The following is a 13666-nucleotide window of genomic DNA, read 5'->3' as shown; positions in this document are numbered from 1 at the left end:
TATATACTTAGTAATAAAGAATTTTAAGTAGGTACTCTATGTCATTTTTCCAATTTTTTAAAATGAGTTGTATATTTAGCCGAATACTAGATACATGTAATTCTCAGAATTGCATTATTAAGGATTGAAGTACATATTTTTAGTCTCAAACGAGGAAGAAGTAATATTTCCATTCCCTTGTCATATCTCTAATAGACTATCAGAATTTTTCCACTACAAATAAACAAGTCAGTAAACTTAGAATACCTTCTGGGTCTTTTTACTAATGCAAATCAACCATACAAGATAAATACCAACAGCAAATAATAGATGTGACAGGAGCAAAACAGAACACAAGTAAATGACAGTGGATAATGGAGGATACATTCAACTTGTAGAATTGAATAAACTTGCATGCTAACATCATTCATGTTAATTCCCTGATGATCATGCACTTGATGGGTGTGAAGCATGGTAATAATAGGTGAGGCAGAGTGTCACAAACCGCTCAAAACACGCCAATTTTCCAACCAGCACAATGTGCCAAAGATAGCGGACAGGAGAGCTACTTATGTCCATGGTCATATGCCACATGGTTGGCAGGGAATATGTTCGTGTTGGGTATCCCACATCGGCATGGAACATGATCAAATTCACACTTTCAATTAAAAAGGTACTATGTTTTTTGGATTATCAGAATGACTCTTTCTCAAGTGAAGGAAAATATTGTGAAGAATTGAACAATAGAAATAATTTTTGCCAATTCATCACGACTTGTGACCAATTTAACACAATAGGTAGAACAAAGAGTACCGTGGCTTGCATGTCATAAGTGATAATATGTGCGGCAATTTGCCTATGAGGCAGAACTTATGATAAATTGAACAGATTCACTATTTCTGACTTATTGAAATGTTCTGAACTCTTGCTTATAGATAAAATTAATGTATGCCCATAAGTTTTGCCCAATGAGCAATAAACCTTTTGCTCAACAAGATTCCCTAACTGAAGGTCATTTTCTTAAAGATAGTTCATGCGCGACCCAAAAAAAAAAAAAAAATCAAGGCCAACCCTTATGGATGTCAACAACAACAACAACATACCCAATGAAATCCCACAATGTGGGGTCTGGGGAGGGTAAAGTGTACGCAGACCTTACCCCACCTTATGGATGTCATTCATGTAAATCACCCGAAAAAAGGTGTACGTCCGTGATGTGTTTTAGGGTAAATACTTATCCGCATCAAATGTTTAGACCAATTGATACAACTTACCATAGTTATAACATTTAATAAAGTGAAAATGTACATTACTTTACCATGGTTAAGTGATAGTGTGTATTTACCAACACAATTCAGGCATTAATTAATTTGGTGATACACCCGGTGCAGAAAATTTTTTAGGTCCACTAACTAAAGTAGGCTAAATAGGAAATAATTGCACGGTTTGCTCTTCAAATGAACTGGTCTTTAATTTTTGCCCTTCAATTGAACTTATGTCTAGCGGAACATAAGCTTTTTAAGGGTGCGAACATATTTGTGAATATTACGATGCGTAATTTATGTCCCGCTAGGCATAAGTTCGATTTTGAAGGGCAATAATTAAAGACCAGCACAAAATGGGGGCAAAAGTGCAAATGACCCGCTAAATACAGGCAATTTGCATGATTGGCCTTAGTCAGGGGTGGTCTTAAATTTTTGCCATTCACCTAAAATATCCAGAAGCTTTGGGTTCGAACCCCGGCTCAGTTAAAAAAAAAAATCGCAAGACAGAGTTTCGTAGCAAAATTAGGCCTATACAGGCTTTTGTAGAATTCTAGCAGAGGTTAAAAAAAAAAAAAATTGTCTTGCAAAATTTCGCAAGGCAAACTTTTGCCTTAAGACAGACTTTTCGCGAAGCCTTGGCTTGTGATTTTTTTTTTTTTTACTGAGCGGGGGTTTGAACCCAGAAACTCGGGGTACTTTCGGCCATGTTTTTAAGCGAAGGAAAATATTAAAGACCAAGCCTTTGAAGGATAATCCGTACAAAAAAATGGTTAAATAGCGCAATGAGCCCAAACGAAAAGCCCATATTTCGCCTTCATACAGAAAAGAACTGTTTATTCTTACAATTATAATTTCAAATTTTATTAACATTTTTTCTTCTTTGGGTGTGTTCGGTATGAAGGGAAAATGTTTTCCAATTTTCTCATGTACGTTTGGTTAAAAATTTTGGAAAACATTTTCCTTAGGAAAACAAATTCCTCAAAAAATGGGGAAAATAACTTCCTTAATCAAAATAAGGAAAACAAGTCCACAATTGACATTTCACTAACCACCCCACCCCCCACTCAACCACCAAACCCCAACAACTCCCACAACATCACGCACCTCCCCTACCCCGAAAAAAAAAAAAAAAAAAAGGTTTTTTTTTTTTTTTTTTTTTTTTTTTTTTGGGGTTTTCTACACCATTCATCCCCCCTCAATTTTTTTTTTTAAAAAGAAGATTAAAAAAAAAATTGTTTGTTTTTTACACCACCCACCCCCCCGACAACCCCCCCCCCCCGCCCCAACACCCCACTACCCTCTCCAAAAAAATTATTTTTTTTAAAAAAGGTTTTGAAAAAAAAATTCTTTTTTGATTTTCTATACCACCCCCCGCCCGCACCCCTTAACTCCTTCCGAATTTTCTACCTCATGTTTCATTTTACCTTTATAAAAATAAAAAAATAAAAAATGGAAAGTTTGTGTGGTTTGGTGTGGGGTGGGGGTGGGTGGATAAGAAATTTTTTTCCATTTTTTATAAAAGTTAAATAAATTATATGAAATAGAAAAGTTTGGAGGGGGTGGGTGGGAGGGTTGGATAGAGTAGTGGTGTAGGATGGGGTGGGTGAAGATGAAGTGGTTGGAGGGTGGTGGTTGGGTGGAGGTGGGATTTGGTTGGGAGTTGAGTGGGGTAGGGTGGTTGAGGGGGGATGCTTGGGGTGGGTGAGTGGTGGGGGTGGGGTGTGTGGGGGGGTTGGTGTGGTATGGGTAGTGGGGAAGTTGGGCATGGGTAATATTTTCCGAAAAATGGTTTATACAAACCAACCGAATATGAGAAAATAAATAAGCAATTCACTTATTTTTCACTACCCAACCGAACATGAAAAAATAAGTAGAAATTCACTTATTTTCCAAAAATACATTTTCCAGAAAAATATTTTCCTCCATTCCGAACACATCCTTTATCTCATCATATTTTATTCGGATTTTCTCAGTTTTTTGCGCCATTGCGATAAACAAGTGGAGAGAATGGAAAAACAAGTCTACTATGCAAACTCAGCAATTGGAAAAGCCATCGGATTTGGTGCAAAAATCATTGGAATAGCACTCTTCAACTAAGTTTTCGAAGAAATTTATTGCGAGACAAGTAATTTTGCATCATTTTGGATAATATCATGTTTAGAGAATTAAATTAATGCTCTTAGTTTTTCTAGCTTTAACACTTGTATTTGATTTAAATTTCTCTTTTTAGAGCCAAAAAAAGTGTTGTGTTGTTTATAAGGATGGTATTCGGATCAACTTGCATCCTTTTTAACTATTCCGCTAAATACTTGTTACTTTCCATCATTACAAGTATCGAATAACTCTGCCCAACAAAATTTAGGAAGATGAGAGTAATACTTGTTAATACTTGATACTTGTTAATACTTGTTACATATTGGAGATTATGTAACCAAAGATACGCATCTTTTATAATGTTATCTGAGGCAACTTGTATCCACCTCGATTAATTAATTCTACGTGATATCTATTATCTATCAAGATACAACGAACCACCCAATAATCTTCTAATGTGCACTCAAATTGAAGTTCCGAGTAACTCCTAAATCTCTCAACTAGTTTTATGAAAATCTAGAAGGAATAAAGAAAAGGAGCTCTTGAATAGAGTGACAAAATGAAGAGTCAAAAGATGAAGACTTAGACACATAAGATCACATGTTCTGACTGATTGGAATAGTGTCATTTGTAGAATTTCGACAAGAAAACTTACGTACATTTCCAAAAATATGTATACTCTCTTCACAAAAGATTGAACTTATGCAAAGGTATATTCAAATTTTGAATCAGATCCATCAATAACAACAAATAAATAAATACCATACAATTCATTTATTTTGCATTCTGAACTAAATCAAGAATCACAACAGAAAGAAACTCCTAATCCAAATAAGCACCACAATTATTAAAGAAAAGCTTTAAAGAGAAAATTAATTTCATTGATGAAGTTTCACTCCAAGAGTTTCTCTAGTTGAGAGATCATCTTTTTGTTTGGAATTGTCTTTCCATTCTCATAATCCTGAATGATGTGCATCTTCACTTTCATCTTCTGCAAAAAGTGAAAAAAATAAAAAGTATGAACACGGGTTATAAGATTTAAAATTTGTAGCACTGAATTCATTGTACTTCCAAATTTACGGCTAGAGTTTAACATTTGTTAAATTTTAGCGATTTTCACACACAAGAGCAGGAGATATATACTTGAGCGAGTTGAGCCTGAGCCACAAACTTGTTTGTTCGAGCTTGAGCGATAACCTCCTTCAATTTAGCTTTGTATGCATCTGAAAAAAGATACAACATTTGTAACACATATAGGATGTTGTCAACTGTACGAACATAGAGCTGATAGAAGCAACAATCACAAGTCATAAAATATCATTAAGGAAATAGGAATTAATAAGCTATGAAATTTATCCATAAATAGCCCGTAGCTAACATCTATTTAACGATGAATTTTTGTAGTTTAGAGACAAAAGTTTTCCGTTGCTAAAAAGGAAAAAATAAATAGGTGAAATAAAGACATTGCAAATATATGCTCAACACCAAAAAGAAAAGGTTCATAGAGATTAGTTTTACCTTTAAGATTCTCTCCAAGGGCTTTCTCCAGTTTAGAGATCTATCATATCCTGGCTTGGAATTGCCTTTCCAGACTCATATTCCTGAATGATTTGTGGCTTCACTTTTATATTCTGAAAAAAAAAAAAAAAAAAAAAAAAAACATGAGTTATCATATGTGTGTTTTATTTAGAATATTAAAGCTATAATTAAAAGTGTGATGATTTGTCTGACAAATTAAGATTTTCGATGAGATATATAATCACACATTTCTACCAAAAAACCATAGCAACAATCAGTTGACATGATCTTAGCACCAAAGATTATAGTAGGGTGGCAAGTACCCTTCCATGCAATTTGCGCGCATCCTGGGGGCAGAGCCACAATAATAGTTACGAGTTCGGCAAAACTCAATAATTTTAGTTCAAATCCTGCATTTATCTCAAAGAAATTATTTAATTTATCAATAATCTATTCAAAACTCAGTAAGCAAAGAGAATTGTGGTCCATATTCCATAACTAAAAACTGTGGCTCTGCCTCTGCCACCATCCTTAACCATATATCACGAGTTCAAACCCTGGGTCCTTTGATATGTATGAAGCGTTTTAACCCCAAATAGTAGAACTTCCAGACTCGAATCCGAATTAATCAGGCTCCAAAATTGAGTATAAGACACCGAGTGAAAACAAAAATGACCATCAAAATTTTTGTCTTTCTATGTATGTGAAGTGTGGAACTAGAAGGATAAATCCCTTATTATACCCGACGCAACGTGAATCGTGGTTAGTTAATTTGTGTCAGTGAATATCGAATAACATATAATTATACAAAATAAAAAAATAAATGAGAGAGAAGATATATACTTTAGCAAGTTGAGCTTGACTTAGGTTCTTCTTGTTTCGAGCTTGCAAAATGGCATCCTTCAATTCAATCTTTTTATCAAAACGATGTACAACAACAACGGTGTTTCTAACGGGACGAGGTTTGGAGCCACCACCACCCATAATGTGATAATATATGAGATTTAACTTAGAAAATTTTGGAGCAGATACAATTAAGAACTAAGAAGGGAGATGTACTCAATTCTCAATTTGATTAAATGAAAAAAATCATGGAATATATAGGAGAAGATTAGTTGATCGCTAAAATAATTTATAAAGAGATAGTTACACTAAAATAATTTATAAAGAGATAGTGTTCCTCGTACTACATCATGTGGTGTATTTCCTTGGCACCTTCTAGCTGATGATTGCTATTTTTTATTCTTTTTACGGCAAAGGGTCATATATACACCTCTACTATCTCAAAATAGTTATCCGTGTCCCCCATTTGCTTTTTTGATATTATATACCCCCGCCGTTAGTGTATCGACCATATATACCCTCACAGTTAACGACCACTTTTTAAGTGCCACGTGGCACGATCTCAACCGACCCAGCCTTTTTTTTTCTCTTTTATTTAATCAGACCCACATTATTAATTCATCCAAATAAATGAGACCCGGCCCATTAATACCCGACCCATTAAGACCTCAAATAAGACTTCATAACCTAATAACATATCCAACTCATTTCCCACTCAAAATCTGTGACTATGGAGAACACGTGCGGCTAGGGTTTTCAAAACTAAGAAATTTTAAAGGTTAGATTGTCCTCAAAAATTATATTTCTTTGCTTATTACTGCTATAATATGTTAGATATTAGTAGATTCTCTAAGATTCTCTCATTTATTTTAGGATTTTGTATTACGGTTTTTAGATTTTGTCAATTTTTTGTGGATTTCTTGATTTCTTTGGCTGTAATATGTTAGATTTTAGTGATTATACTAGTGTTTTTAAGATTCTTGCATTTATTTCAGGATTTTGTACTATGGTTGAGATTTTGTCATTTTTATTTTTGGATTTCTTGATTTCGTTGCCTTTAATATGTTAGATGTTAGTGATTATACCAGATTATACCATGGTTTTTAAGATTCTTGCATTTATTTTAGGATTTTGTACTAGGGTTGTGATTTTGTCAATTTTTTTTTTTTTGGGATTTCGTGATTTCTTTGCCTTATGTGAGGGAATCTGCAACTTTAACTTATTATATTCAAGTTTGGTGTTTATTTTTGGCTATTACTTTATGGGTATTTGTATGCATGTGCTTGAGGTGGTGGTCCCGATTTTTGGTGGACTTTTTTCTCGCTTTTTAACAATAAATTAGGGGTCTTTTTGGTTGTTGTGGTGGTCCCCGTGGACTTAGATGTCCTTTATTGTTTAGGGTTTGTGGCTTGGTGGTTTAGGGTTTGTGAGTTGGTGGTATAGGGTTTGTGTATTGATGGTTTTGGGTTAAAGTAACTGTTTTTATTCATTTGGTGCTGATTTTGGTTTAATTTGAACCATTTTTTAGTTTATGTTGGTCCTTTGAAGTCAACTCTTTATTTCTTTGTTGTTTTTTATTTGTGTATTGATGCCAACAGTTTGTGGTTTAACTTAAGTTTAGATAAAGTAACTGTTTTTATTCATTTGGTGCTGGTTTTGGTTTAATTTGAACCATTTAGATAAGTTTATATAAAGTTACTGTTTTTGTACCATTTTTTAGTTTATGGTGGTCCTTTGAAGTCAACTCTTTATTTCTTTGCTGTTTTTTATTTGTGTATTGATGCCAACAGTATCTGATCTTTTTATTATGTATTTGGTTGCAGCTTATTCATCATGGTTAATTTGGAGTTAATATTCAACTATGGTGGGGATTGGACTTATGAGCCAGAAGTCAAGTATGAGAAGTTAAGTTCCATAACATTTGGGAAGGTTATGACTCGACCATCTATCTTTTAATGATGTTGTAGATGAGTACGGTAATAACTTAGGGTTTGTTGGGGTTCAACAACTCTTAGTCGCCCCTTCGGTAAATTATATGAAATGATTTGCGATAGTGGTATTGGAGGTTCTTCGGCAATGGTTAGTGATGATTACTATGTGATTAACTTATTTGCTATTGATGATTGTGAGTTAGCAGTTGATGTGCCTAATATCCTAAATTATGATGAACCTTTTGAACCTAATGTTGATGCTTTTGAACCCAATGTTGTTGGTGTTGAACCTAGTTTAGGGGTTGCTACTGATTGTAGCTCAACTGATGCTGAGGATGAAAATGACTCTGCTTCTTCTGATTATGAATCTGATGACTTAGAATTTATTGCTAACCAAAGGAGGGTGAACATTACTGATCAGTTGTTAGATTACAAAGAACTTGACAATAGTATGACCTTCAAGGACATTAATGAAGTTAGGAAGTGTCCGAAATTGTATGCTTTGACAAATAAGAAAGAGTCGCAGTTAGAAAAAGTGATTCAAAAAGGCTGAGGTATGAGTGTCAAGTAGGTTGTCCATTTGTTTGTCTTATTTCTAAGGATGGGAACTGCCCTGAGGTTAGAATCAAGACCCTAAACATAGAACATAATTGCTTCATTGCTTATGATAACAGTAGGGTTGACTACTACACCATTGCACATTACTTTAAGAAAAAGCTTCAAAATAATCCCAAATATAAAGTAAAGGACATGAGGGCTGACTTAAAGGCTGCATTTGAACTTAATGCAAGTCATGGCAAGTGCAAAAGGGCAAAAAACTTGATTCTGAATAAGCTGGATGGTAGCTTTAAGGATGATTATAATAGGTTAGAGGCTTATGGCAATGAGTTGAGGATTAGTAACCTTGGAAGTGATATTATTATCAATTTGTCAAAAGATGCACTTATGGAAGGTAAGAGGAGGTTCTGTAGAATGTATATTTGTTTGCATGCATTGAAGATGGGTTTCAAAGAAGGTTTGAGACCTTTCATTGGATTGGACGGGACATTTCTCAAGGGAAAAGCTAAGGGTCAACTTTTGGTTGCTGTTGCACTTGACTCAAACAACCATTTTTATCATATAGCTTGGGCTGTAGTTGACAAAGAGACTAAGAAAACATGGGATTGGTTCTTGGGATTGCTGAAGATGTCACTTGAACTAAACATGGGAGAGGGATACACTATCATTTCTGATATGCAAAAGGTACCCTTACTGTCCATTTCTATGTTTTATTATTCTGCAAGTTTAATATGTCCATTTCCATGTTTTATTATTCTGTAAGTGTAATTTTTTATAAAACCTATTGTAGGGGTTACTTGAGGCAATGAAAATTGTCCTCCCTGAAGCTAACCATAGGTTCTGTGTTAGACACATTGAGGCAAATTGGATGAAAAGGTGGAGATCTGGTGAAATGAAGAAGTTGTTGTGGTGGAGTGCATGGTCCACCTATGAAGAGGAGTTTGATGACCAACTAAGGAAGCTAGGGGAAATGGATGAAGATGCTATCAAAGACCTGATCCATTATCCTCCCCAGTGCTGGTGTAGAGCTTTTTTTTATACTGTTTGCAAAAATATGGCTGTGGATCACAACTTTACAGAATTGTTTAATGCATGGATCTTAGATGCTAGGTACAAACCCATAATTACAATGCTAGAGGACATTAGGTTGAAAGTAATGAACATGTTGAGGGAACATGATGAGAGGGCGAGGGCATGGGCGAGAAAACTTGATCCCCTATGTATGATGCTTTATGCTGATTATCTGAGAATTGCTCATTCTTGTGTGCTTCATTTTAATGGTGACTTTGGATATGAGGTTATTGAAGGGAGTGATAGACACACAGTGAACTTGGAGGCTAAGCAATGTACTTGCAGGACATGGCAACTTTCTGGCATACCATGTCCTCATGCTATCAAAGCTTTGATGTACAACAGGATTGACCCCTTTACTGAAATTCATTGGTGGTACAGCAAAGAAGCAACCTTAAAAACTTATTCATATAAGTTGCAACCTGTTAGGGGGGAAAAATTCTAGAAGGTAGAGCCTTCTCATGCAATGGATCCACCACAAATTGTCAAGCTAGCTGGCAGGCCTAAGGTGAAGAGGGATAGAGCCAAGGATGAAGCAATCAAGAGAAAAGCTTCAAGGAAAGGCAGGGTTATGGTGTGTAACAACTGTGGAGAATCAAACCACAATACAAAAGGGTGTAAAAAGGTAACTGTTACTTTCAGTTTGCATTGACTAACTGTTTTTAATTGTCTAACTGTTTTCTTATTAATTGACAGCCTGTTAAGGGAAAAAAGCAACGAAAGGAAGAAGGTAGCTGTTGATTATGAAGATATTGATGTGGACACACCAGTGGACATACAACTATCTGGACCAGAGCCAACTCAAGAATCCAGCAATCCAGCAACTCAGACATTTGTCTTCATGCCTACACCAACAGTGAGTGCACATCAGCCCAGCAGCAGTGAATGTCCAGACTTTGAGTTTCCAGAATTTGCAAATGAAGAGGAGCCTAACTTGAGGCCTAAAGTTGTTTCAGAGGCAAGGACTAGGCTGCAGAAGAGAAAAGAGGCACAAATGGTCACTGGGACAAGAACTATCAACAGGGTGATGCGGCTAGTGTGAGTGAGCCAACAAATTTATCATACTCACCAAGGGGACTCGGGGGGGGGGGGGGGTATAAATCTATTACAGGCCACCATCTCCTGTTGCAAGCTGCCAAAAAATCTAGAAAAATGGAGCCAAGGAAGCCCTACTGAAGTGTTTTTATGTGTAGTATGTTTTTGGAGTAATGGTATTGGATTGGTATGTCCAAACTAAACAAATTACTTGCCGATGTAATTAATGGCTTATGCCAATATATTTGCTAAACAACTCTTTAGTGTTTTGGTATGTTTGAAAGGATGCCATAGTATAACTTAGGTGGTGATTTGTTTTATGGGTTATAATATGGCATCCGTTTGTTATATTTCAACCGTTTGTTATATTTCAACTTGTATGTTGACACTTATTCAGCTATGTGAAGTTATGGTAACCACCATTTAGTATGCCGAATTGTCTTTGTCCATTTATAACTTAGTTGTATTAGCTGCTGCTTGTATTAGTTCATTTGTCCATTTATAACTTAGTTCTATTAGCTGCTTGCTTTATTAGTTCATTTGTCCATTTATAACGTAGAGAAGATGTGTGACTATATAAACAGGTATGTGATACCATTTAGACACATTCAAAGCTAGAAAAACAATACTACATATGGCCATTTACATGCTGCCAAAGGAACACTAAATAATGGCTAACATTACATTCAACCAACAAAACATGGACCAATACTTGTTCATCAACCAAAAACTACAAGACTTACTACATCAATTAATCACAAAATGCACGTTTCATCAACATTCATCTTACAAGGCAACTTACTACATCAATTACTACAACACAACCTAATTCATCGCAAAATAACACAACTACTTACACAAGCAAAGAAAAAATGCAAGCAAATGAGAACAAAGATATCACAATAACAACCTTCATCTTCGAGACCTCGTCTTCCAATTTCACAACTTTGCTCCTTTCAACTTGATTTGTAGCCTCCAATTCCTTCACTTTTTGCTTCAACATGTCCCTTTCTCGATTAACCGCATCAATACCCTCCAAACTAACTATTGCAGGAGTGTAAGCCGTAAAGTAATTGGCAACCAGTCCGCAAAGACACGTATGCTTTGAAGAACCATCTTGAGATGAACAACTAGCTTGAGACATTGTAACACCCTTGTTTTTTGCTTCAACAACAAGGACCCGAATTAGAGGACCCAAATTTAATTTTGGATGATTTTTGATTCTAGGGTGTCAATAGAATTGAAAAAGTAGAGAAGAAGAAGGAACTAGGTGTGAAGAACCCTAATTCGCAACATATTGAAGAAGAAGAAGTTAAGAGGAGAAGGAGCATAAAAAATGGCTGATAGAACCCTAGTTGGATATGTTATTAGGTTATGAAGTCTTATTTGAGGTCTTAATGGGTCGGGTATTAATGGGCCGGGTCTCATTTATTTGGATGAATTAATAATGTGGGTCTGATTAAATAAAAGAGAAAAAAAAGGCTGGGTCGGTTGAGATTGTGCCACGTGGCACTTAAAAAGTGGCCGTTAACTGTGAGGGTATATATGGTCGATACACTAACGGCGGGGGTATATAACATCAAAAAAGCAAACGGGGGACACGGATAACTATTTTGAGATAGTAGAGGGGTATATATGACCCTTTGCCGTATTATATATACTATATTATAAAAAGTGGTTTTCAAATATTAATTTGGTAGTTAAATTTATTTCTTTGATAAATTTTGCTAATCCCTACGGTCATTACAATCAACTTTTCATTTTAAATACTGACTGTATTATAACGTACATTATTTAAGAAAGAAAAACAATTAAAAAAAAGTTACATCTTCAGCGGTCTGTATTTTTGTGAGTTGATCATGAGCTGTGAAGCATTGTACATTGTTCTGATTTAAGTATTATCATTTGGTCGTTCAGACATTAAACTATCCCCTCCGAATCAAAAAGTGTTCTTTCACTCATTTGCACACCAAGTAATGAAATACTAACTCCTAAAAAAATAGGTAATTTATCCTAATTAAATGAGTATTGAGATTTGATCATATAGCACTTAATAGGGCAAATCTAAAAAAATAAGATTTTTTTTTTAATTTGATAAGTAGACACTCTTTTTGACTAAAAAAATAAAAAAAATTAAATGGACACTTTTTTTTATCTAGAGGGAATAATAAACTTTGTACTGAAAGTGTAGTTGAAATTTCCTCGTACTAGCCTATAAGCTTTTCTACTGGTTGTTAAGGTAATTAGGTGGCTATTTGTCAGGTTTTGGTCCTCTTTGACTATTTGTTCTCATAGGAAACATCATAAGTGAAAGGAATAATAATACGCTTAATTATTGACAACAACAACAACAGTGGGATTTACTGGGAGGGTGTGGTGTGTACGCAACTTTATCCCTACTTTGTAAGATAAGAGTGTCCTTAATTATTAATTATTGATAAATTTTAATTTTGGTCATTGTGATCATATAACTATTTTTAGAAGTATGTTACCCTCAAATATGTCGTACGTGCATTTTAACATAATTTATGGATAATGAAATGGTGAAATAGTTAATAATTTTAGAAATTTATGAACATTTACTAGCAAAGAGATCAAAAGTTTACATTTTATGTAATTGAAAGTTAAATGCGTTGTCAGATATCACAAGGACTAAAATTAAAAGTTTACAATAATTGAAGGAAAACAATGCTACTACCTCTATCCCAATTTATGTGACAGCGTTTGACTAGAAAAAAAAATTCAAGAAATAAAGGAAGACTTTTGAAATTTGCGATCTGAAACAAACGTTAAACATTTGTGTAGCTATAAATTATTTCATTAAGGGTAAAATATTTTTTTTAAAGTTAAGTTATTTCTAATTTGTTATATCCCGTATCTTGAACATTGGGATATTAAAGAGCTATGCGATAAGTTAAGGACAAGGTTATATTTTTTTTTCGATTTTGTTAGAGTGCATAAGTTGCATATTCATCTTTTTATTGGTATGGAGTATTAAGGGTAAATTTGGAACAAGGAAAACTAGGGGCTAAGAGTTGAAAAAAATATTTCATAAAAGTGCCAAAGGGCCATGTGGCCGTGGGGTATGATGGGGGCCCACCATGGTTGGCCAATAGTTTCAAGCCATGAAATGGCACATGTGTACACCATATATTTGTGGGAGCTAAGTATATATATATACAAAGGATGACTAAGTGAGACAATTCATCATTTTGCAAACTCTAGAAACTTAGAGAAATTGAAGACAAAGAAGGAGAACCATTCGGCCAAGGGGGCTGGCCGAATATGGTCCCTAATTTTTTATCAAGAAAAATTATTTTCTTCTAGCTTTTCTACTAATTGGAATGTCCTAATCAACATGGAGAGTGTTGG

The 13666-nt window shown here is 34.9% G+C and overlaps 2 protein-coding genes and 1 long non-coding RNA gene across 3 annotated transcripts in view; 2 read left to right on the top strand and 1 right to left on the bottom strand.

Moving 5' to 3' along the window:
• LOC132053274 (gamma-glutamyl hydrolase 2-like) overlaps positions 1–5164 on the top strand; it is a 54998-nt gene extending 49834 nt beyond the window's left edge. The window contains exon 11 of the mRNA XM_059445229.1: positions 5150–5164. The gene's annotated coding sequence lies outside the window, so the exon portion shown is untranslated. The remainder of the gene's footprint in view (positions 1–5149) is intronic.
• Positions 4183–5776, bottom strand: LOC132053275 (uncharacterized). Its single transcript, XR_009414103.1, has 4 exons — positions 5700–5776; positions 4857–4969; positions 4482–4561; positions 4183–4329 (listed from the first exon to the last, which is right to left on the bottom strand). It is a non-coding gene; the product is annotated as an uncharacterized LOC132053275 (long non-coding RNA).
• A 1963-nt stretch (positions 5777–7739) lies between these two features.
• LOC132054104 (uncharacterized) lies at positions 7740–9704 on the top strand. The gene is made up of 3 exons (XM_059446166.1): positions 7740–8165; positions 8231–8872; positions 8979–9704. The coding sequence occupies exons 1-3, from the start codon at positions 7740–7742 to the stop codon at positions 9702–9704; spliced, it is 1794 nt and encodes a 597-aa protein (XP_059302149.1).
• The last annotated feature ends 3962 nt before the right edge of the window (positions 9705–13666 follow it).

Source organism: Lycium ferocissimum, chromosome 4 (assembly GCF_029784015.1).
Source record: "Lycium ferocissimum isolate CSIRO_LF1 chromosome 4, AGI_CSIRO_Lferr_CH_V1, whole genome shotgun sequence".
Lineage (NCBI taxonomy): Eukaryota > Viridiplantae > Streptophyta > Magnoliopsida > Solanales > Solanaceae > Lycium > Lycium ferocissimum.
The sequence above is the reverse complement of the archived record's forward strand: the minus strand, read 5'-3'. Positions and strand labels throughout refer to the sequence as shown.